Source organism: Xiphias gladius, chromosome 21, assembly GCF_016859285.1.
Source record: "Xiphias gladius isolate SHS-SW01 ecotype Sanya breed wild chromosome 21, ASM1685928v1, whole genome shotgun sequence".
Taxonomy (NCBI): domain Eukaryota; kingdom Metazoa; phylum Chordata; class Actinopteri; order Istiophoriformes; family Xiphiidae; genus Xiphias; species Xiphias gladius.
The window spans coordinates 12776937-12803423 of NC_053420.1; the positions used below are offsets into that span (position 1 = coordinate 12776937).

The 26487-nt window shown below is 39.7% G+C and overlaps 2 protein-coding genes across 3 annotated transcripts; one reads left to right on the forward strand and one right to left on the reverse strand.

Annotated features, from left to right (window-relative positions):
• Positions 1 to 215: 215 nt before the first annotated feature.
• On the reverse strand, positions 216 to 11316 carry LOC120783112 (protein shisa-5-like). Its single transcript, XM_040115852.1, has 5 exons — positions 11135 to 11316; positions 9626 to 9779; positions 9068 to 9210; positions 3085 to 3312; positions 216 to 2506 (listed from the first exon to the last, which is right to left on the reverse strand). The coding sequence occupies exons 1-5, from the start codon at positions 11241 to 11243 to the stop codon at positions 2328 to 2330; spliced, it is 813 nt and encodes a 270-aa protein (XP_039971786.1). The 5' UTR covers positions 11244 to 11316; the 3' UTR covers positions 216 to 2327.
• Positions 11317 to 14509: 3193 nt separating this feature from the next.
• On the forward strand, positions 14510 to 22512 carry alas1 (aminolevulinate, delta-, synthase 1). 2 transcript variants are annotated; one of them, XM_040116272.1, is made up of 11 exons: positions 14510 to 14693; positions 17800 to 18025; positions 18159 to 18341; positions 18443 to 18589; positions 18894 to 19113; positions 19680 to 19864; positions 20048 to 20227; positions 20511 to 20675; positions 21231 to 21499; positions 21660 to 21822; positions 22152 to 22312. In XM_040116272.1, exons 2-11 carry the CDS (start codon positions 17818 to 17820, stop codon positions 22310 to 22312), a joined length of 1881 nt encoding a protein of 626 aa, XP_039972206.1. In that variant the 5' UTR covers positions 14510 to 14693; positions 17800 to 17817. The 2 variants fall into 2 exon arrangements, with proteins under 2 accessions (XP_039972206.1, XP_039972207.1); XM_040116273.1 differs by lacking the exon at positions 14510 to 14693 and having other exon boundaries at positions 17818 to 18025; positions 22152 to 22512.
• Positions 22513 to 26487: the final 3975 nt, after the last annotated feature.

Here is a 26487-nt window from a genome sequence, read left to right on the forward strand (position 1 = left end):
TTAAGTTGCATACAAAAGAGAAGTTAATCCCTGGCATTGCTCTCTGAATAATTACATTCACTCAATCAGCTAACTTGTATTTCTTCAGTTTTTTATTAATGTTGCACATTTGCAAATTTAGTTGTGTCCCTTTGTTTTTGTGGTGTATACTTGACACTAATTCAGTTGGAGTTATCACAGTCTGTGCTGCAACTTTCAATAACTAAAGTTGGGAAAAGCAGAAAATATAATTTTTATTGATAAGTGGTGGGTTTTTAACAAAATAAGTCATGTACATATAATCTCAAAGTAGCATCAATGACAATTATTCTTGGACAAGAAACAGATGGAACAAGAATGGCTTTAATCCCCACATACAAATAAAAAACAGTCCAACTAAAGTCACCTTGAAGAATCAACACTGGCCAAAGAACTAAAATCACAGACAGAACACAATAATAAAAACAGATTTGAGACAAAAGGCGAGGCTACAATTAAATACTCAGACAAATCCATTGCTCGATGCGGGAAACACATGCACATTCCTCACAAATAAACTATTTTGCGAATTTCAAGGATACGTGACAACGTTATGCCCCTTTCATCAGCTGATATATGGGCTCTCATATGTCAGAGGGTACATTAAGCCACAGCACAGATGTAACTGAAAGTCATTCTGAAACCAGTACCTGAGATACTCACATATAATGGAATATGTTAGGTACCAAGTTCTTTGACCACAACCAAAGTTTCAACAAAGAAAGTCAGACATTTTAGACATGGTGGCTCAAAAGATCAGTATCCAGTCTGTCAGATGGGCCGTGACTACTTACAAGAAAAAGGTGACTTCAGTAAAACTACTTTCAAGTCATTTCATTGAGCAGATCGCGGAAGTGATGGCTTTACTGCAAAAAAAACAAATACAAGACAGCACAGGAGAGAAAGCAGAGCAGAACAAGGAAGGCTTATTGGTTTAGTTTTTTTAGGTACAAACAACAAAAAACTAATCTTCCAAAAACTTGTTACATTGGTGCTATTTAATAAAGGCAATAGTGATGACGAAGGTAAGGGAAAACAACTTATGATTTGACACGGCAAATAACAAAATCCGCAACATAAATAGTCGAGTTGTAACTAAAGGAACTAAAGTTGAAACACAGTTTGATGGCAGTAATGTTGAACATGGTACACTGCAAAATGAGATTTTAATGTTTTCTAAATGACATGCACACTGTTGTGTGATAAAGGTAATAAGGGTAAGAAGGCACGATTGTTTCTTGCATTTTGTAAGCATAACATTTGTCTGTAATTGCGGCTAGACTTTGTGAATGTTTGGTTGATTGAAATGAAGTGAATCTCCTTTGGTAAATTGATTCAAGCTGCCGATGCATTTTAGCTCAGTTAGACGTGCACAACCGTAAGATGGACAAATGACAACAATGAAATGAAATGAAACCTGTGGAAAAAAAAAAAAAAAAAAAAAAAAAAAAAAAAAAAAAGTTCATGCAAAGTCTACCTTTTACATAAACACATAAAACTTAAATGTAAAAGCAAACTTTCCCTGTGTGCAAGGAGTGATGAATGTTCCCTTTTGCTGGGGGGTTAAAAGAAGACTAAAACCCTCTGAATATCACTAGTCAATTGACAATGACATAACTCCTTTCTGTCATAAATCCTCCCGTGAGAAATAATACATATTTAGTTCCCCAGTAAGATCTATAACCCATAAAGCATTAAACGCCTTCCTAACACCAGAGAAAGCACATGGAAAACTAAGGTTCAAACCACTTTATCGGTCTGGAATAAGCTGGATAGAGCAATGAAATTATGGCCACAGACAACGTAACTCCTTTTCCTAAATTTGACCAATGAGCCGGACGGCAATCACTGTAGACAGTGAACTGAAAAGGTCGAGCAGGTTGGGCTGACGCGCAATACAGAAAGACTGGGAGGGAGATGTTGAGGCATGTTCAGAAGACTGAAAAATGACAAAGCACTTCATCTACTCTTTAAAATCAGACTCAGTGGTTTTGTATTTAATTCTCAAAGATGACTATGATGGAGCCATTAAGAAATATAAAAACAAAAGTAATCTCTCCACTTCTATATTGTAAGTCCATGCAACACGAGCCCAGAGGTATCATCATTTTTCACCTTGTTACTCTTCAACAGCATTTCAAGAACTACAAATGTGTCATAAAATTCCCATGTTTAACCACTGAAACACATGAATCAAGATGCTCAGGAACAAACTATTATCTCAATTGAGATCACACATTTCCAGTTCTGCCAAGTTGCCAAATGCTGCAGCATGTTTAAAGTGGCTGAGAGTTTGGCACTGTGGTCCATTATCCAGTCTTGGGTGCAATAAAATCCGGGTTGTATGCAGGCTGGGCTAGGTAGTCTGGGTGTGCGGGCAGAGCGTAGGGCTGCGGCTGGACAGGAGGCTGTGGAGGGTACGCTGCCTGGCCGGGGGTGAACGCAGCCTGGCTGTAAGGCATCGGGTTGGGAGGGTAGCCAGGACCGGCTGGACACAGAAAGAAAACATGGTATGAGGATGAAAGGGTTGAAAATGCTTAGAAAGTAACTACAGCTTTAGTTTTGTCTAAGAAAGCAACCCTAAATGTGTCATTTCCTATTTTACAAAATCGGAACATGACTCAACTATATACCAGCAGCAGTTACTCCACCTCTGCTCCGGATTGCAGCTACTGTAAAGCAAAATTGCAAAATGTGTTCACCATAATGTGTCATTAATTTATGTTTAAAGGTGCTTTTCTATGCCATGCTGTTTCTAAAAAACACTTTCCGACCATCAAGTTTGTGTAATGATAATGTTAATCCTAAAAACCCCAAGACCTTCATTTCTGTCCATTCCCCACAGATGTTTTGGAGAAATACAGCCCTCTTAGAATCATATTTAATCATAATCATAATTCTCAATTTTTTTAATTTAGTGTTAGTCTAGTCAACAAATATTTTTCATCATTGTTTTTGTTAACAAAATGAATACTGGTAGGGTTATAAAAGGGAAGATGTCCTTGATTGGACAACAATCACACCTGTAACATTTTATCTACGTCATAAAAAAAAATCCACACTCACTGGCTTCCTGATATGTTGGAGGCGGTCCTGGTGTGAAAGGCTGCCCCTGGTAGGGCGACGTGGGAAAGGGCTGAGCTCCGTAACCTGGCTGCACTGGTACGGACTGGTACGGTGGATACTGGGCTCCCTGGTAGGACTGAGGCTGACTGGGCATTGCAGTTGGCTGCTGGGGGTACTGCTGAGGAGCATTGGTGACCACTGTTGTGTGGGTGGTGGTGGCTAGGACAGCTTTAAGCATACACAACACAGCAACAGATGAGAAAAGACATTTAATATGGGCGAGGTAATAGCAGTTGAGGTTACTGAAGTAACCTCAACGAATAAAAGCTAAAAGCTACAAAAATGTGGAAAACATGATTTTTATTCTGGTTAACATGCTAAGATCAACGAGGCTGACGGAATAAAACTGCCCCAAATATATGCTATATATTTCAATGGGTTAATCACCTTAGGGCATGACCACCACCTCCAACACAGTCTAAGAATTATACTTACACAATGGTAAGTACAAAGGATTACAACATCAAAACAAAAGAGAAGTTCAGGTTATACGCAGAGAAGCTAATTCCTTGTCCTTAGCTAAGAGCATCATTTCTGAATTTTATCCAAATGCACACACTTGACACCGACACTAAGAAAAGAGCTGAAAAAAAACAAGCTTTTAAAAACGATACTGTCCCATGAAATTTACCTAATTTGGTGTCACTGAAATTATTGCACAGACTTCATAATTTTATTTTACCTGACGGATGATACAGGGACTCATGAATGCAATGTTGACAGAGGAAACTCTTTAAAATATATGTTTTTTTAAAAAAAAAAAAAAGGTTTTGTACCCCACACTTTTACAGTTTCAGTTCAAAGTGTGCACTAAAGTTACTCTAAATAGTGTCCTCCGATCGTCAAGCTGCCAAAATCCAGACAAGAGAAGAGGTGATGAAAATGTTTACACATTCATCTGAGCTTTATTTGCAACAGTATCTGTTATATGGGCTCTCTTTTGCCTGGGTTTGGCCTCCCAGACTGCATACATGCTTTATCTTATTCGTGGAGACCAGCAGACAATACTTTCGATCCAAAAAAGAGACATCTATGAATGTTTTCATGTTACAAAAAGCATGTAAGCTATATTTTTTATTTATACTTAATATTCTCATAAAACGAGACAAAAATTGAACATTAATCAGTAAAAGGCATAAAAGGACACTTCCCTTTTTAGTAAAGATACAACCCCATCTACTATGAAGTATCAGGTCTCTGTCAAGGAAACTAAACATGCAGGGGTTTTCAAAGACTGACACACTACTTGAGCCCACTTTTTTTAGCCTATGTTTGCTTACATTTTGGCAAACTGGCATCATTTAAAGTATGCCAAATTAGCTCTTAGCAGCTCCTGTTATTAATAATAATAATTCTCAGGCACGCGCTGGAGTTATAATGAGCGTGTTTTTTGTATGATTTCAAAGCCGATTTATGGATGTTAATTCGCATTGGACATTAGAGATAATATCCCCAGAAAGTCTAAGTCACACTGAATCTAAAAATATCACATGTGCGTGTTCAGATCTGACTTTGACTTACAACAGAGAAGAATGGGGTATGTGTGTCAGTCACTCCACCACTATATTTTTTTCCTCGCAGAGTGGGAGACGATATGACCACTTCCTATAAAACGACGTGGGAAGGTCTTGAGTTTTCCCCACTGTGGTTGCCGTGGAAACAATGAGTCACACTAGGTGGAGCTCTCACATTCCAGGATGTGATCCCGACAAGCATAACCCCATTTCAGGGAATCCAAATTCTTGCTTGTGTTTTAGCATACCGCTGCTCTCTGCCAGAGTTCAGTCGCTGCATGGCACAACATGAACAAGCTGGAGAAACCGAACTGACGGGAAGTACAAGGTGTGTGAATTATTAACAACAGTGTTCCAGTGCCAATGAGTGCCAATGAAAAAACTCGCATCACTCAAAAAATTTACCACAGAGTAAGAAAGCATCTAAGAGATTCATTCATAGAGAAGTGGATCAGAGGGTGAATATAATGGATATCTAGTTTGATAAATGCGAAGAAAAGAGAATAAAAAAAAAGAAATCTGGCAGCAGGAATAATGGGTTAAGGGCAAGGAGGACTAAAGAAGAATAAACTGTAATTAAATCCAGTGTTTAAATGGAGATAACAGCGGATAAATGTTGTCTGTCACTGATTACACAAAGCTCATAAAAGATAAGGCATGGGGAAGAAGAAGAAAAAAAAAATAAATAAATAAATAAAAATCACTTGCATTGGCTTACTTATTGTAAGCAGTTTGTCAAGGAGTCAAGTATTCAGCCCAATTTATATTTGTATCTGTATGGTTTTCCTCTCTTTCCATTCAATGTGCTTGTCTCAACTAAGCACAAAAAATATGATACCAATATTAACTAAAATCAAACATAAGACAGACTCAATGTAAAATAATATTCTGTTCATCTTATAAATATGCTGTCCAGTATCATCCTCTGTTACACCTGACAGTGTATCATCACATAACGTAGGCTATAATATTCACTGTAGGTATGTAGTATGTAAGTGACTGTCAAATTCCTCACACTCATTAAATCACACTAGGTGACATACATAGGGTTGAAACAAGCAATTTACCACTTTATCCAGTTAAGAGAGTTTAGTGAATCTGAACTTGGACTCAAATGAGAAAACCTCACAGTAAAAAACAGGAAGTGAGGTTTAGGATACAAAAATGTTCATACATGAGGCCCATTGTCTTTTTTTTAAAAATCACTCAAACTCTTAATAATTAAAGAAACTTGGTGGACAGAGGCAAAAGGAAGAATTAATTACATTTTGTTACGATCTGCATGTGAGATGTAGATGAAACTATGAAAGACGGAGGCTTGGTTGCAAACCAAGTTGGAGTGTCTCCAAGGCCATAACAATAAGCTAACTTCCTGACAATTTTCGAGTAGTCACACTTAATAATGGGGGACACTGACCAGTTTGACTCCGAAATCTTCTCTCAAAAACCTATGAGTTTTGCACGATTGGTCACAGCCAAGCAGCAGCAGCAGCGGTTGAACCTTAATGTCTGCTGATTAGATGCCAACCTGCATGTATGACAACAAGGCTACTAACCACAATTCTGTAGCAGGAACATGAAATCAGAGACTGTGTTTCAAGTGTCAATGTCAAGAGACAGCAAACAACCACAGAAGGGCTTTTCACCTGTAAAACTGAAAAATTATATAAAGATGGGTGTTACTGTAATGTAAGGTATATGTATTGCTCTACAGTCATAGGACTTACAGTTGCTTTGTTAATTATAAAGGAAACAAAAAAGATGAAGTTATTTAAATTTTACTATTATTTAAATGATAAGGATAGCGGCAGCACATTTCATGAAAAGACTAAAACCAACAATGTGTTGGTTTACCTCTCGATACTTTACAACATCCCTATACTGTCTGTGGCATTCAGCTGCAAGCCCACTGGTTCCTACTGAAGATATAAACCTGTAAAAAACGGTAACAAATGTATACTGTCATTTCTAAAAAAGCCCAATAATTTCCTCAAACAGCGGGGCACTGTAGTTTTTAGCAAACAGTATTTAAACAGGAGTAGGAAGTGAATTTTTGGGGGACTATTTTCAGCAGTGGGTTGGAGTCAGTAATGAAAGACCGAGTACGTGGAATCAGCTCAAAATAAACCATGTTGATGTGGTTCAATAATGCGTTTTAATCACAGAGAGGAACGAGGACTTGACTCTGGCTACATTGGCAATAACTGTTGGTAGGGTCAGTTCATTGTTGGTTTTGGTCTTTTCATGGGATTTGCTGACAGTAAGAAAAATATAGACTACCACCAGACTCCCCTTTAATAGAGACAATTTGATTAAAACTATCGATGCCCATGAAGCTGTTTTTTTTAAGCATCTTAAATCTATCATTTGCATATACAGAGCACTTATTTTATCATTTTATCAAAGTATTAAAGTTTGGTCTAAGTCCAAACAGCAATTAATTCTGACAACTAAACTGCATCATGAATCTGTGGGATACACTGTTCGACACAGAAGCCAAGTGAAACTTAGCACAGCACATCAAATGATAACAAACACAAATGTCAAATGAAAAAGTTCACAGCCCTGCACTTACCGCAAGTGAATAAAGTACTTCTTTGTAACTGCTGTCAGTGTCACGTATCCATTGCATATCATTGTGACTTTGGGAACATTCAATCAGTTTGTGCTCTATGTCCCAAAGTCTGTGTGATTAATAAGACCAAGCCAGTGCAGTAATGAAAGTCATGTGGTGGATGGGCCAACCGTCCTCAAATGAGTCCCCTCATGTTCTGCTTTGAAAACTAGACACAAATACTCCAACACACTGGAAACCAAAAGTCTGACTTCTTTTAAACAGAGGAAAAATGAGACACTGCATGTATATGTAGGTTGAGAAGCTCTCAACAGCCAGACAGCCACTCAAAAATATGTTGCTTGTGTGCAGGAAACCTGCACATGTGCAGCAACATGTTGCAGCAGAAGCAGCAGCACTGTCAATATATTACTAACTGCTTTGGCTAAGTATGAAGTACCTGTTTACGTCATCGACGTACATCATTTATGTTTTAGAAATGGGGTCCTTTTTCATTTTGCTCTTTACCTGACTAACATTAACACATGGTCACAGCTCGGGGGAAGTGTGACAGTTAAATGTTGTGGACTGTTGCTTTGACAACTTAAACTTCCCCAGAGCTGAAACTAAAGTTTGTTTTCATGATTTTGTTAATTAATCCGTAAATTTTTGGGTCCATTAAATGCCCATCACAATTTCCTTGAGTCAGTATTGACATATTTTAAATTGGTCATTTCATCCTGCCAAACCTGAAACCCCCCACATATTCAGTTTATTATCAAAACAGATAAGGAGGACCAGCATATATTTACATTTGAGAAGAAGACACCTGTGTAATTTTGGCATTTTTGCTTAAAAAAATGAATTAATTTTCTGTCACAACTGAAAAATTATTTCAGCTCTAAAATTCACATCTGATGAAAATGCACTCATTACTAACCTCAAGGGTATCCTGTTTTGTAAAAGATTGTGGTTACTTTATTTGGACGATCAACTGCTAACACTTTACAAACTGTAAATAAGATCACTGTAATTTGTAAAAAGGCAGCTGAGTTTTAGGTGATTCTCACAATGCTGTGAAAGGGGTTCAACGGCCTTTATGTGTCTTGAGTCAGGGTGAATCTTAGATTTGGGATCATGTAAGGTTTAGTTTGGGTATATGAGCGGAGTTAGCTCCACCAGAGTCTGCAAAGCAAATGCAAATGATACGATACTGTCATACACACTGATAGTTCCTTAGGTACAATACAATACAATACAATACAATACAATACAACCAGAGATACTGAAACGATAGATGCCGTATCAACTGTAGTGTATGACAAAATCTATGACAGCAGACAACATTTATAACATCTTCTGGTATATATCGTCAAACCACCCAACTCTGCTAACAATGAGTAACTCATGTCACATTATTATTAAAAAAGCTGAACTACCCCTTCAAGATCTTTTTTGTAACCCAGTAGTTACTTAAGTAGCAACACTGGACTGTCTGCATACTGTCAGGTGGCACCAAAATTAAGTCTTTCATACATCCCTCTACAGAAGAGGAATAAGTGTCATCATAAGTGGTCGTTTTGAGGGGTTTGCTATTGTTTACAATATGGCTAGTCAATATTAAGACTATTGAGAAAAATTCCTAATACAGTGAGGCATCAGTGCCTAAATTGTACAAAAATGTGTATGTATCAACAAACCAATACCCATAGCCCACTTTGAGCCCCTGAAACACTGGCTATTGTAAATATCAGGACAGTCAACCTCTTGGCCAAAGACCTAGCTGACAGTTCCGTATCTGAAAGCATCACCAACAACAACAGTCGGCGATAGTTGTAAGTGAAGGGCTACTTACGCCGGGGCTTGCGGCACACCTCGTAGAGGCAGCAGCAGGGACAGACACAGCAGCAGATAAAGATGAGCATGAGGACGACGACGGAAGCAATACCGACACCCACGGACAGTGATGAGGGATAAGAGGTGAAAGCGGAGTCTCCACTGAAAAAGAAATAAAGATAAAATTAATCAAAATGATATTTATGATGACGTTACTGTACTGGTACAGAATAACAGAAAAAAAAGATGGATGATTTCATTCCTACATCTGGCATGTAAGCTGGTATTTTATTAATCTATTAGTTATAATGTGAAAGACTTCAGGTCCAAGTTTTAGCTTGTCAAATCTCTTGTTATGCTGGTGGTCGTGAATAGGAAAACACTACTTCCTGTTTTTAGCTGCATTATCATTGCGTAATGCGCTGTAACGACACAATCATGTGTTGTTACAGCACATTAGGCAATTAGCCCATTGTGTGTGACTGTGATTGCACAGTGACAAAAGAGAGAGAACACACGCAACAATGTAGTTAGAGGCAACTCATCACCTAATACAGAATAAAACAGAATAGAATACCAGTCCTCTTGTTTATCCTCAGAAAGCTTCCAGATTGTATTTTCACAGCAGTATCTGTTGTTGCAGGTACCACAGCAAAATCCCGAGATGCAATACTTGGATGAGTGGTACGTGTTGGAAAAATCTCTGTAGGATTTACATTCCTGGTCTCCTGCTGTAACAGCAGAGATAGAAAGCAGAGAGGGGCAGGAAAAGTTAGCCTTGCCAACATTGAAGACAAAGCTGTAGTGGTGATACAACTGTCAGAGCTAGGTAGAATAGGAGTAAAGCTCATGAGGATATTAATGAAACACACACATGCCACAACCTGCTTAAAAAAAAAATAAATAAATAAAAAAGTGAATCACCGCTACTTTAGGAGTATATTATCTTGATTACAATCCAATAAAGCTGAAACAATTTGATTAATCACTTTGCCACTGGATATACAATTATGCCAACTATATTAAAAGCCGGTTTCAATAATTTGCTGTTTTCTTTATTATATATGTTAAAGATCAGAATATCTAACAAAAAAAAAAGCTATTTGAATATGTTGCCTTGGACTATGGGAAATTATAATGGGCATTTACACTTAGCTGCCAGTTTATTAGGTACCACTAGCTAAAGCTAATAATGATCCTACCTTCGTGGAGGTTATAACGTTCAGTTTTTGTTTGGACCCGTTTAGAGAGGTACTGATTCAACCTCATGGTTATTTTGCAGGCTGTAGTTTATTGTGCTGCTGAAATATGTCACGGAACACTGAGATATGCTCCGGGTGCTGTGTCCAAACACATTTATATAAATGAAGGTAAACAATAAAAAACATCAGCACCACAGACCACAATCCTCCAAAATGACCACACAGTTGAAATCAACACCTCTCTAAATTGGTTTAAGTAAAGACTGAACATTGTAACTTTCATGATAGCAGGGTTCATTTCGTGGCTGTTGCACTAGACTGCGTAGAATTATAATAATAGACAATAGACGATTTTTAAAAAGACAAATACTTATGACAGCGTTATTTCTGTGTTAAGTGATGAGATTGTGGTGGACAACAGCCACAAGAAAAGATATTCTAAAATACCCAAGCGCTGTCAAAAGGTAGTTAGTTGAGTCCATAGACGTTACATCTGTCCGTGTGTATTTTGGTGTTTGTTTGTCACCAATGTTGACCTTCAAGCCCTTAAAAAAAAAAAAAACAAGCACCATAAACTGGCTCCGGTTGATTGCCCGCTAGCTAGCTGAGACGAACCCATGTTAAAACAAGGTTTTAAACACCGAGCGGCAACTCTGACCGACAACCCGGCTCTCGGTGCCCCAGCTAACGTCACCTGACATCGCCCTGAATTAGGCGTGTTGGAGCCCGGTCTGTGGTTGAAACCTACACGTCGACCCCGAGCTAACTGGTAACGTTGAGGCGAGCAGTTTGCGAAAAACGACGCCAGCGAGCGTGCGAGACACAAAAGAAAGACGAGAAAAGAAAAAAAAAAGACCCGCACGCAGTTTCAAAATCAAACTCACCAGACACACAAGGGGCCAGAATCACACATGCAGCCAACACAACAACACTGGACAAGCCGGACGCCATGGCTACTCCGATCGTCTCGGATTCAGGGACGAAAGTGAGCATTTCCTCCGGCTGCTGGGAGGGGGAGGTCTAGTCCGACTCACAAGGATCCGCTGCCACAATTTACAGGGAAGTGTCTCCCTCGGTCGAAGCTCCGCCCCCCCCCCCCCCGACCCCCGCTCGGATGTAGCTTCTGTTAATATTTCCCCTCGGTGTATTTCAGCGTTTTACCAGTCACATTGTCAACAGACAAACCGCGGTGCATCGACTTTGAAGCATTACTGCGTCAAGAACGTTAGCTCACTGGTTTATTTTTCAAAAATCCACATCAATACAATGTGGCCCAGTCGGGAGAGGGTTTAGAAAACTTTGGTCCAATCTAGGCCACAGTTACACACTGGGGGACATACGGTATTTGTAAAATGAGAGAAATGTGTTGAGACTCACATTCAAAGTGACAAACTTTGAATATTCTTATATGAAATAAAATCAATAAACAGGTGCTATTATATAAGAGCCAGACAGAGAAAATGACACCTTATGAGACAATGGGCCCCTTAGCACAGACATGTAAAAGGCCCCACAGCCCCGCCACATCAGACTGAGACACCCAGACTTTATGGTCATTTTGAGTCTCTTTGTGGTTGTTTTGAGTCTCTTTGTAGTCATTTGCATCACTTTGTGGTTGTTTTGAGTCTCTTTGTAGTCATTTGCATCACTTTGTGGTTGTTTTGCATCTGTGCAGTTTTTATTTTTAGCCTCTTTGTGGTTTTTTCTGATTGACTGTACAACAAGAAATGTTAACGGGTTCTGATACCTTGACTCATCTTCCACAACTGTTCGCATAAATTTAGCAGTATGCACCATTACAACTGCAACTAAAGAATGTTTTCATCACAGTTTTATCACTTGTTTGTTTTTTTTCAATTAATCAACTAACTGTTTAACAGTGTACTAAAAGATGCACAGTATGCTAAATTCATCTGTATTTGGATTGATGTTATATTGACCCCCTATGATCTAGCCTAAACCTTCCATTCTGACTGTCGCAGAGGTAAACTGTTTTCAGTCCGCGTAAACTATTCTGTTATATTTAAACAAAATACAGCATGCCACAAGCCCTGAAGGAAGGTAAGACCTTCCAGTAAACGATGCCGATACCTAAAGAGTTCTGTAGAGGGCAGCAAAACACCGAGGCCGTCCAGGCAAAGGAGGTAACTTTATGCCAAGGTCTGAAGACAACATAGACAGATTCATATTTCACAGAAATGGATTTTATAGATCAAGTATGCAGCCAGAGTTATTTGCTTCATTATTTCAGTGGAAAGGAAGCCATGTTTATTGATCCGTTGTGTATTGATTTATTTGTTTGTTTGTCACATTTGCTAAATATAAGCAGTGGTTATATTTGTCTATAGCATGTGGTTTGTGTGTGTTCTTGGAGGCTGCAGTGCGTGGTGCCATTGACCTGAGTTATACTGAGTGGTGTTTCTATATTTTGCCCCCGCCATTTATATCAGTGAGGGGAACCCATAGACTGTATGAAAATGAAAGCATCGCTGAAAACAATTTCCCCAGCAAAAACTGAACATTGAGTCCGGCAACTGAGTTGAACCTGTTGAGTGTTGTACTGAGTTTAACCTAATGTTTGAGACATACTCTAGGTTGAAAATTCACTCTGTGTTCCTCCTTTGTAAAAGGTTTTATAGTTTTCAGTGGCTCTTACACAATTTCCCATACAGACACACACACAAACGTGTTTTCTCATCAGCCCAACTTCAAGAACGTAGACTTTATGCAGAGTTACACAACACAGCCGCACTGTACAATATACAGTCTATGTTCAAGAACCAGATCAGATGCAGTGTCTCTGTTACAACACCAGAGGACACAAGTGTCCAGAAAATCTCTACTCCAGGGCATCAACTAATCTTTGAGGTCCTCAGCTGAAGTTAGAATTCATGTCATGTATCCAAAAACAAGACACTACAAGACACTACACCTTTGACATAAAGCTGACAGCCATTCATCAGTGCCTTTGTAAATCCCAATCCGTCTAAGATTTCAGTGCTGTCGATAAACTGACACTGATTTATGTGTAAATTACGTAATAAGAAGCCAAAACATATCAAGTATAATTTTTAGTTCAAACATCTTGCTACAGAGAAGGAGTTGTGGAAAGTAACTAAGTAAATTTACTCAAGTACCGTCCTTAAGTACACATTCTAGGTTTTTGTACTTTACTAGAGTACTTCCATGTTATGCTACTTTATACAGTATTTCTACCCCACTACATTTGAGAGGTAAACTTTGTACATTTGACTCCACCACATTTATATGACATCTTTAGTAACTTTGAAGATTTTGATCATTGATTCCAAATTTAATTAACAAATAAATCATGTATTAACATAGATGAACCTACCAAGCAATATATGAAGTTAAAACTAGCTCCATCTAACTACGTACTACACCTTTTACTTTTACTGGAGTACTTCTTCCACCTCTGCAGAGAAAATAAACCATTCACAGGCCTTTATCAGGTGAGAATGTTTGATCACATGTATGACTCACATGGCTGATTGACTGGAATGACTGACTGATTGATTTCATGTTGGAATCAATTTGTGGATGATATGGTATGGAAAAAGACCTAGCTTCTACCTAATCGATCCTTAATCATCAATAAAGCTAAGGAAATTAATTCTAAACGGATTCATAAATTCTATCCAGCTAAAAACTATGATAAAAAAAAATTGTTTCTGTTATGGATGTCCAGAAACTGTTGTGCATTTATTTTGGCATTGCCATATTGGGGAGAACTTCTGACTGAAGCTATGTGCTTCCATTACTGACAGTACTGATGAAAGTTTAATCTTACTTTGGAAGAATATATTGTATGGTCTTCTGGAAAGTAATACACAGAAAAACACTTATGTGTACATAAGTACAATCTTATTATTATAATGGCCCACTTGCCTATACATGTAAACTTAATAAATCGTGCTTTCTTGGTTTTAGCAAAGAGTTTAAAAAACAATAAATTCAATACTCTCTAAAATACGCTCTAAAACAAAAAACAATTAAAACTGTGACAGCTTGTACAGTGGAAAATATATATACATGTGTAGATCTATATCCCCCCTATCGTGAAACTATAGCATTAAAATGTGTAGGTTATTATATGTACACTTCTGTACATGTTATGTACTAGTCAAAAAAAACAAAAGAAAACAACTGGACTGACATGTGACGTAAACAAATGAAATCTCGCGAGACTAGCGTTCGGTAGTGGCCAGGGTGTAAGCTCTTATAATCGCAGGCACGTCCTCGTCCTTTTTCGTTCGTCCTCAGTGCAGGATAACGGAGCACCCATTGCCCTAATCTCCTCTCAACATCAAAGATACGAGTATTTCTTTTTTTTTTTATCCTTCTCACTGCTGCTGATACCCTGTCCACCACACGACTGATACAGAGGATCGCGCCTGAAAGTGTGAAGTTTTTTTTTTAGAGGTAAGTTCCTCATATTTACCGCATCATCTCCAATTCTGGTATTAGCCTCTGAGCTAGTGTTAGCAGCCCAGGAACCGTAATGCCTCGTCAACCGGCAAGAATCGCGAGTAGCCGGGCTAAGACTCCGCATACATTAAGGTTTTCCAAAACGGTATCTGTAACTATATCCTTTTTTTAAATTTTTTTTTAAATCAATGTTACTTAACCTTTAAGGACGGACAAGTCGTGACCTCCTGCTCTCTTAACGTGTAGTAAGCACTAAATCCAGTGCCAGTGAAAGCCAACTCTGTCGGCTTATGCACACTTGCAAACAATTAAATGTGGCTAATATTGTCGATATTTTAATAAAAGCGGCCAGAGGGTTGTTCAGTGTCACTGTTTTTTTTACGATATCGGTAAAATTACACGGGTTACTGTAAGGACACATGAATATTTGATCAGGTCGCAAAATCTGACGTGACACGGTTTTCAGTGTAACACCAGTGGAGGTTCTTGTGTGCTGCTCGAGACTCATGGGTCGATTTATTAGAAGAAAAGCGAGCGATGTCCTTATTTTGCGCTTATTGAGTCCTATTTATTTATTTTTTTAAGTAAATTTAGTTTCAATTATGTATACGCGATTTTTTTTTTTTTTTTTAACTGACTCTCGTCCGTTTTCCGAGCACTTGAAGGGGGGGAAGAAAAAGCATGGGAGTGATTACCCGGTCGAGGAGTGTGTAGCCTTGGCTCCAGCTGGGGGAAGGGTATAGACGTAAACTATGGGATTTTCGGTTTTACGCAATCCAACCTAATTTCTAACGTTCATAGAACCGTGTCATGATCAGTCACCTGTTGCAGTAAGCACAGCAGCTCATCCAGTCAAAGGAATACAATTGTAAAAGCGACGGTTTCCTCTGATGAGGATACATGTCACAAACTTGAGAAACTAATGTTCACAAAGATACAGAGCTGCAACGATTAAGTCGATTTAATTGATTAGCTGATCAATGGAAAGTCACTGGCAACTATTTTGGTACTTGATTAATCTTCGTTTTTCAAGGAAAAATTCTCTTGTCTTTCTAGCTCCAAGTTCTCAATTGTGAGCTGCTATTCCTTATCTAATGTGATAATTAACCGGATATCTTTGAGTTTTTAGACTGTTGGTCGGACAAAATAAGACAATTTAAATACAACTAGAAAACAAAAAAAAAGTCACTCTTAATTCCAATATTCCATGCACATTACACTCTAATATACATGGTTATTTTTGCCAGTGTCATGTTGTTTTGAGATATAAATTTTATTGATTAATAATAAAAATAATTAATAATTCAATGGGTTATGCTGTAGATTTCCGAACTTGACTGGTATTTAAGGGAGAGCGGGGTAAAGAATATCAGAGGCAACTTCATTCAACTGCATTATGCTATAAATTATAACATCAAATAATATATATTTAACATTAGTCAGTAACTGTTTTAGATTAGGTTTGCCGTCATTTAGGAGGGGAGAAATGTAACATTTAGGAAAGACAGTAGTGAATGAGGAAATTTACGCAAACGTTTGTAGCAGGGTGTGTGAGGGTTAAAGTACAGACCTGCATACTTAACTTTTTCACCACATACTGAAAACTGTCCCAAAGCATAATTTTATGTTTGTTTATGTTCGTTGACAGACTCAGTTACAAGCCAAATAGCCAATCTAAGCGATCAAACACATTTAAAAATATGGATTTTGTTCCTTTGCATTGCACAGCCTGCTTACATCATCTGACAAATGACTAGAAGTGACAATAATGTGATAGAGCGGAGATTCTGTCCTACGAATCTTTCATTAAAGACTGTGCCAAGTTACCTTGGTGTATTGAAGCACAAGCATACACACACATGCGCAAAGGAGAGAGACACGGGCACAATTGCAGAAATGTAATGTTAGCTAGAAGCCCGTTCCCCAAAACGTTGCTAGGAAATTGATAACGCTAACGCTAGCTTTCAGACTCCTGTTAACGGAAGCCCACTTGTTGAATCGAGGCTATCTCCATCCCATTAGCAAATACAACCAACTTTGGGTATCTTTATAGCTATCAAATCAATTGCTTATGATAACAGATTGTTGATTTGAGGCGAGATGAAAGGAGTCCTGTCTTCATCATCTGCCTCAGCAAGTGCTGCTGACTTTGTCCACTTGAGAATAGTTCTGCGAGCTCGCTATTAATTTTACTCTGCTACCGGCAAACTTTGCAGTGGCGTGATCATGTAGCGTCCCTGATGAAGAAAATATGTTTGTTACGTAACGTGCTTAACAACGGCAAGTCACAGGTTCAGCAACAATAAAGGGCTTCACAGTTACACCCGCTTACACCCACAACCATCCCAAATGACAAATCTGATAAATACTGTATGTCCCCAGCTTGTCCGGAGTGGGGGCTGGGGACGCGCATACGATAGTTTTTTGAGCCTTGTAAACTGGTTTATCTGGTTGAAGACTTCCTACCGTTACAGTCCTCAACTAACATTATTCGAATATTCTCACTAAAAGACCAGAATCAATCTAATTATACAAACACAAAACTTTATATATGTTCTGAAGAGTGGCCAATTAAATATAGCTTTGAAATCTTTGAATTTAAGGTGATTAATTGGTCAACCACTAATCTTAAGACACCAAGCTGGGTTTTAGGAAACTGTGATTGCGAGGAATTGTAATTTTTTTTTCTACATTATAACATTTTTTTCTGTTCCTTTTGATACTTTTGGTCTGATTTGAATCTGATATCAATGGATATTTGCTCCAAAAATGTTTCAGATGTTTCAGCAGTGTATCTTATTTGCTACAAAATGACACAGTTGAAAAAAAACTACAGGCGCTTCTGTGAACCATGTAACCAATTTACTTCCAACAACGTTGTACAGAAAGGAAAAAAAACTTTTCTTAAATGTATGCTATTCTATAGAGGTACTGTACGTAAATGAGATGGAAACTATTTGGATGGATGGAATGCATTTCAAACTTGTCCTTCCTGTTTTCGGGTGTACTATGCCTTTAAGACGACAAGATGTTTTTGCAGGCTGTTGACGTTAACTGTCCGTAGCTCATGTTTCAATGACGTTTCAACTGCTACCTTTAGATCTCGCGACTGGTGACTATGGATGTGATCGTGCGTCGGTGTCCGTTCCTGGCTCGTGTGCCCCAGGCCTTCTTCCAGCAGTCCAAAAAATCTATGGTAGTGTATGCCCAGCGATGCCCTATCATGATGGAGCTGGCCTCAAAACCTATGGCCCCATCAATGGTACGGGCCCTCTGTTCATCCTCCTCCCACCAGAAGACTGAGGACACCATGCCCGCTGTTGAAGGTGAGGGTGACGAAGAAGGAGTAGATACCTAACCAAGTTGATTTAATGACTAAATTACTGCGGCGTATAATATTGTTTTTAGTTTTTAGTACTGATATACCTGAGGTCTACAACTCATTTTGTCTACTTGTAGGCCCCAAACAAGAAGTCAAGCCCAAGCTGCCTGCTGGACACCCTATGCCGCCCTCAGGCCAGGCGGTGACCTCCAAATGCCCTTTCCTGGCTGCTGAGATGGGCCAGAGGAACAGCAGTGTGGTCCGCCAGGTTGGCATGGAGTTCCAAGAGGATGTTCAGGAAGTCCGCACTGTCCAGAAAGGTAAATGTTGTTTAGAAAGTGATCAGGTTATGCGGTTTTTGCCCTTTATTTTGTACAGAATTCAGTGCTATTTTGTTTTTTCCTTTGTTGACCATTTTCAGAAGTGTCCCCTGCCCAGTTGAAGAAGCCGTCCTTGGCCAGTACCACTAAGGGAAGCGGAGGGGAGCCGACTAATCTAATGAAGACCCTCCTGAAACAGCGACCTAAAAGCGTTTCCCACTTGCTGCAGGACAACTTGCCAGGCAGTAGTAAGTTTTATTTTGGTACTTTGACAACATACTCAAATGTTAAAGTATTGACACAGAACTGCCACACCTCTTTGCATGTTAGGGATGTTAAGCTACCACATTTTCCTCCAAGATTGTGATCATACCAGCAACAACTTCACCCTCATATTTTAATTACTACTTAACATTTTCTAAGGGTCAGTATGTTTTGATGTTTTTGAATAAGATGAACTGAGACTTTCATCATGTTAGAAATTGCTTCACCCACCAAAATGCAAGCAGTGTTGAGCCACATTAAGCAAGCTTTTTCTTCCTGTTCTGACAGTGTCCCGCTTCCAATATGATGACTTTTTTGAGAAGAAGATAGAAGAGAAGAAGAGTGACCACACATACCGCGTGTTTAAGACCGTGAATCGTCTGGCGAACGAGTTCCCCATGGCCGACGACTTCACAGGCTCTCTAGCAGAAAAGAGGGAGGTGTCTGTGTGGTGCAGCAACGACTATCTAGGCATGAGTCGACACCCTCGAGTCGTTCAGTCCATTATGTGAGTATTGGAGTGGTTGTTTGTGTGTGGTGTAGGAACAAATACACTTGACTCAGTCCCTTGTGTTCAGATGTGTTGATGTGAAATGGGACATATTTTACTTGCGTCTGTGCTTTCTCCGATTGTTCTTTACCTTTTGTCCCACTGAGATTGCAGAGTTCAGAATGAGAGAAACTGAGGAAACATGAGGCAGAGCACATAATAATTGAATACAACCTGACACCAGTCTATTGTTTGTGTGGGTGTAGAGTGTCAGTTGGCCATAGTTGACACCTAAATCTCATGGGCCCCAGTCAAGGTGTTTGTTTTTTTCCCCTTTCCTTCACGCCTGTTTCAGCTTGCACATATCTCTTATTTCCTGTGCAGCTGTAACACCTCCAATCAAAGTGTCAGTTACTACTCTCGAACTCACTCCGCTTAATTAATTTTTCCGTTTATTGTAGTCTTACCCTTTCTTAAACTTACATCTGGCACTCAAGTTTGTACCATTTTTCCTGTGGAGTCTCAGAAAAACAGATGAGGTAAAACCAATTTTTTGTTTGTCTTTCTTGTCTTCTGTTTTCCAGGGATACTTTACGAAAGCACGGGTCAGGTGCAGGAGGCACCAGGAACATTTCTGGGACCAGTAAATTCCACGTGGAGCTGGAACATGAACTGGCTGACCTCCACAAGAAGGATGCCGCACTGCTCTTCACCTCCTGCTTTGTGGCCAATGACTCAACCCTCTTCACCCTCGCTAAGATGCTGCCTGGTATACAAAAGATTTCTCTACATTTACTGTACAATAGATTTAAGGAGAGAGTATATTTCTAGTTAGTCATTAAATAATGGGTGTCATTCATATGTGAAATAGCCACTTTGCAAAATGTTTTTCTTTTTTTCTTTTTTCAAGTTTCTCATTCTCACCTGCTCTCTCTGCTCTGAACCCTTTTAGGGTGTGAGATCTACTCTGATGCAGGCAACCATGCCTCAATGATCCAGGGTATCAGAAACAGTGGTGCTAAGAAATTCATTTTCCGCCACAATGATGTGGCCCATCTCCGAGAGCTGCTGCAGAGGGCAGACCCCTCCAAACCGAAGATCGTGGCCTTTGAGACCGTCCATTCCATGGATGGTTAGTTTAGGATGGGCGACCATCCATGTTGTAAATAAAACCGGCTTGTTAATAACTGTTGTCATGAAAATGTCAGGAATCACTGATTTGGCAGTTGTCAGGAATGGGAATTTAATAGTAGTTTTGCGGTGTTTTACTGCATGTATTCTGGGAAATGTTGATCACAGCTGATCACAGTTTCAGATTTCAAGTTACCAATTGCACAAGACCCAGCATTTGATCAAATTGAGCTTTTTGGTTACCAGGCTAAACTTTCCTCTCTATTCATTTTTCTGTAACACAGGTGCTGTGTGTCCACTTGAGGAGATGTGCAATGTGGCCCATGAGTTTGGTGCCATCACCTTCGTAGACGAGGTTCACGCTGTGGGCCTGTATGGTGCTAGAGGAGGGGGCATTGGAGACAGGGATGGCATCATGCACAAGATGGATATCATCTCAGGGACACTAGGTCAGCATGTAATCTCTACTGGAATAAATTACTGATGATATACAAAGCATTCTGACTTTCAAGCCAGACTAAAATTTTCTTGAACCATTACTAGTTGTACCATCGAACTTGTCTTTCCATTTATGTTTTGCTGTATTTATTTATATAGTTTTATTAAACAAAAAACTACTTTCAGCAATTAGGAATCTGGTAGTTCTCTGATTTGTTGTTATACTCATGATCAGGCTTCAGCTGTGTCACAAATATGCCAGAGGGCTTAAAGAAGCTGGAGCAGCTCTGTTGTTGCTAGGAGACTTTAGGGTCTTGTTGCACGCTTATTGAATTACTCTCTGTCTCTCTGTGTCATTGTCAAGCTGAGGGGACAATTATTTCTAACGGACAGCTCCTAAAGCTATTGCAGTGGGTTGATTTTTGCCTAGACCACTAAGAATATTATACAGTGACTTTTTAAAACAAGGATCCTAGTTTCAGGGATACAAATGATGTCTCTGGTGCTGTTGCATCAAGGAATATGAAAGTATAATCACCTACCCTATGTGTCATCTCCTCTTCAAGGCAAGGCCTTTGGCTGTGTGGGTGGCTACATTGCGAGTACCGCTGCCCTGGTGGACACGGTGCGTTCCTATGCTGCTGGTTTCATCTTCACCACCTCTCTGCCACCGATGCTGTTAGCGGGAGCCAAGCAGTCCATCCAGGTTCTCAAAGGGGAAGAGGGCCGCGCACTGAGACGTAAACACCAGCGCAACGTCAAGCTCCTCAGACAGATGCTGATGGACTCCGGGCTGCCCATGGTGCACTGTCCCAGCCACATCATCCCAGTCCGGGTAATTTATCATTTCATTTATGGCCTAATGGTATTCAGTTTGACAGAGAAATAGTACACTCAGCCACATTACAATTTAAAAACATACCAAGAAGTCCTTAATCTGTCTCCCCAGTGGCTCCATCCTAACCATCGTGTGTGTCTCTTTTTATTGTTTCTAGGTGTCAGACGCGGAGAAAAATACAGAGGTGTGTGACATCATGATGAGTCGCCATAACATCTACGTGCAGGCCATCAACTATCCCACTGTTGCCAGGGGAGAAGAGCTCCTGCGTATCGCTCCAACACCTCACCACACCCCTGAGATGATGAAATACTTTGTTGGTAAGTTGACGTTAATGTGAAAATACATTCAGTGAAGACGTAATTTATCCCTATTGGACGATTTACTTAAGCTTATTTGATCAAACGGATCAAGTTGGTTGTTAAACTAATGTCTGATCCAAACAGTTGTTTGTCATATTTCCCTCGCGCCTTCACTGTACTTTGAAAGATTAAAGTCAAAATGCTTTAGTCGCTCATAACCAGTTTGGATTAAATGATACTTCATCACAGCACAGTAGGTAACTTCATGTGAAATGTTACTGACTGTAGCTTTACCTCATGAATGAAAGTTAAATGGACCTCCCTTCCTCTTCTGTTTCCCTCTTCAGAGAGGCTGGTGCACACATGGAAGGAGGTGGGCCTGGAGCTGAAGCCCCACTCGTCAGCAGAGTGTACGTTCTGTCAGCAGCCGCTGCACTTCGAGCTGATGAGCGAGCGAGAAAGGTCTTACTTCAGCGGCCTCAGCCACCCTATCTCAGCCTGCGCATAACACTACTCACCACTGCTGGCTCGAGACGGCACATACACACACACACACACACACACACACACACACACACACACAGCACCCATTCCTCTGTCACTGTCATAGAATGTATTATCTTTTGATAAGTCCTCCTACACATTATTTAAAATAATCTATGTTCAGATGTTCTATATGCTCCAAATAAAACATGAGAGTGAAAGTAAGTCTTTGTTTATCTGGAATTCTTTCTTGAGGCGTAAAAAGCAAACCATAATCTTGCAGTTTTGACATGGAACAATGAATAAGAAGGGGAAATGCATTTGCATATAGGTAAGACTTTGAAAGCCTATATATTCAGCACTTTTGATTATTTTCGTGCACACCAGTTGTCATATTTAAGGCCACTCAAGGGCAACATAAATAAAACTAGCTATAAAAGGTGTTCAGTTGAACTGCTGATGTGATTACATTCTCTGAACTGGCTAGGAATGACTAGGACTAGGAATCCTAGCACAAGAAGGCAAACAAATGACATTAAGTCACTACGCTGCTGATGCTGAGAGATAGACCACTTGTTGAAAAATGTCGCAAGGCTACAAAAATGGGGCACAGCAAGTAGTCTGGCTCAGCAGATGAAAAGGCCGAATCTTTGTGCAGTACCGATGGTGATGTTAGTAACCTAATTATTTTGATCCACTGGCCTACTCGTGCTTGTAGGACATTGAAAAAGATTTTTTTTTTCCTTCGTGGTACTGATGAACGCTTTGAATGCAGGTCCCTGTTTGGAAAAAAAAAAGGCGTATCGTACAGATGATGTCCTATATATTAATCCAGGACAGACGGGGGGTCATGGAGTTATAAAACTACCTTAAACACACAAATAGAATAATTCTCTTGCACATTGTGCTCTTTTATCGGGTGAAATCTGGTACTGGGTGTGTCGCTGAGGGGCACCTACTGACCCACTGTCCTGTAAACACAGATGGAGATAACATAAATGAATGTATGACACATGAGACGACCCAGGCGCACAAAATAAATGAGGTCACAATGGTCGCAACCACACAAGCGCACATCCTTGAGATCCACATAAGCCTGAGAGCGTCAACACGGACAGCTCGTGTTTACCGCTGAGCGTTTGCAGGGACATGAAACCACTCCAGCCTCACTGTCTCGCACAAAGGACAAGAAAATGTAAACTGTTTGGTTCCCCTTATCAGCTCGTATTGATTCAAAGCTACTTTAATTCAAACCTGATGAGTAAGTGTGATGGCGCACGGCTCTAATCACAATCTTGCATAGAAAGGTTATTAGTTGAACACTTCCCCAAGTGTTCAGGTGCTGTAAAAGCCACAGTTGCCTCATTGGGGGCAGAACTATGAAAATGGAAGTATATCTTTAGCTGTTTCAAAGAATTGATGTTGCCACTGCTTCGTGTACATAAGGACACTTCCACTTTTGAGTTGACTCTTCATTAAACTCTATACATGAGCTGTCGGTAACATCACGACATATTTATGGGAATTAATATCATTGTAAAAGTACAAAAAAAGATAACACTTTAAATGCTCATTGCATTGTAGAATTTTAATTTATATACTAACTTCGTAATATTTATTTATTGACTGAAATCTAGGGTATCAAGAGATGTATAAATGGGATGTTAAAGGGGTGGCAAGGACACATTTAGGGGGGTCATGACAAGCCGTTTTCTTGGAAAAAGGTGCTTAATATCATTGACATTTTTATGTCGATTAGTGTTTTAATGAAACAGTGGGTTTTCATGCATTACTACCAGAGAAAGCTGTCAAAATTAAAAAATAATACACATGATGTGCAGCCAAGTATGGCTCATGAGTCCACTGTGTTGTGCTGAAGTCTGGATTATTTGATGATTTCTACTTAAGCTATGAGAGGAGATCACTGAAGTAAGCATAAATAGGGTGTAAAAGTTTGGCTGTAACCTCTAGTGGTTACAGATGTGAGATATTTGTGCACGTCGTTACTGTCGGCTTAAGAATATCTTAAGAGATAGAGTGGTGCAATAAACAGTTCGGAGGAGAGTTGATCTGGGGCCAGAAGGAGAGAAGTGGTGTTTAAAATGGCCCCATTAGCTCCTCAGGGTACAAAATATTTCAGTAAGGTATTTTGTCCCTGTGAGAGTTTTCATCAAAAGTTTGTAGAGCAGTAGACACTAAAGGATGATTTTGAATTCAGTTTAGAAAGCACATTCTGGTTCACTACATGGGATTTTGTGCAACTTCACATTATGTGAATATAAGATATGATTATTGCAGACAAAACGTAGTTCTACTGACAAAACCTCACACGTGGCGCACTGGGCGGTGAATAGGAGGCTGAGTATGCTTGAAAAATGGTGGTGATGAAAACTGCTAAATTTCAAATTAGACTTGAGAATGTGTTTATAATGATGATACTATTTTTCTTTTGTTTGTTTGTTGTTTGGTTGGTTTGCTTATATGACCATATAATAGCGCATTATAACATCAAGCATAGCACTGCTTTTGCATTTTTTGCATTGGATCAAAAGTGTACCTGTCATATTACCACACCATGCAGAGAGATCTATCACCTACCAGAACTCTTCATAATGGGAAAAATATAATTAAATACAAAACCATTTAGATTGTCCAACTGGAAAGTGCTCTGTAGGTGCATGGACCATTTTTAATCAATTCAAAGCCCCGCGGTCAAGACCTAAGCACACTGTGTCCTTGTTAAGTGTCTCCTAAGATAGGCAGATACTACTGTTTGACTCGGGACCAGTGTGCAATAAAAATCCAAAGAACCACACAAATACATAACATGTTATAAGCACACACAAACACAACAGCAAAGAAAAATTTCGTTCTACCAGAGCCTGAGGAGTCAACACGTCTATTTACTGTTTCGATAGCAATGCTGTCGTTGGTAATTTGTGTTAACATTGTGGCAGATTCACTCATGTTGCTGTTGTTATTTTAAACTATAGCAGTGAGAAGAATTAGGAGTGTTTAGGGTAGAGTAGCACTAACACAGTATCTTCCGGCTAATTGACTGTTTGGTACATTTTTTACCCTCAGCTATGGCACTCACATCCCTCCCCCTACACACACACACTCACAAACACAAAGGAAGCTTTTCGGAGTCTCTTGTGGCTACAGAGCTGTTTGGCAAGACAAGAAGTGGAGAGAAAAAGATGTTGCCTCATATGGTGTTTTGTTCATGGCCGGGAGAGCGCTGTCTAACACGTCGGCCCTAAATCTCCTTTAGGTGTTCAACTGGGCTGAGATCTGGTGACTGTGAAAACCACAGCACAAGATTCCCCATCGTTTTCAGACTCATCAACCAGTCAGCAAGACCTTGTTGCCTTTATGGAACCACCTGAAAATGTCATGTTTATTAACTTAGTTAGTCATATTTTTCCTTTAATTTGTGCATTCTGTTTATGCCCACACATGCTTTTCGTGGCTACAACTGCAAAATGCATGTTTTTTTTATTTTCCCACAGCATAGTATCTCTAGTACAAAATGTAGAACCTTATAGCTGACCCCTTTGGTGGGTCTTTCGGTGTGTGCTCTTGATTGCCGGTGTTATAATACACTGCGCTTTTTGTTCCGTCTGTCACCAATGCAAGAGCGATCTTGGTCACTGTTTGTTGTTGTTGTTGTCATCACTGATCTGTAATCTTAGAGCATCTTTGTCGCCGTGGGGCATGATTTTTGTGCTTTTGTGAGATTTGTTTCCTTCGTGTCTGATCTCCCCACTAGCTGGCTCCGTGTGCTTCACCCTGGCCTTATTCACCATTTCCATGACTACTGAAACTCTCAGGGTCCAGACAAAAGCAAGGCAGGCTCACAGCCAAGGATGAAAGCGTCAGATACTTTTAACATTCAATGGTTCAGCTTATCTGCCCGGTGACAACGCTGAATCGCACTTTGGAAACGCGACAGTGGGAAACCAGACACACATTCCCCCAAAAGGAAGTTCATCATGGTCATAGGAGATATTAAGATCTGTTACCAAGCTAAATCAACTTTTTTTGAGAAATAATTAGTTACTTGTGGTTTCAGTGCCTTTGTTTATTTGTAGCAGACTAGGAGCTGGCCCCCATGAGCCGCTTGAACCAGTTGTTCTGGTCGTGCAATAGACGATAATCGGTATTTTAAAAGGCAGTCTATGCTTATCCCAGTTGTTT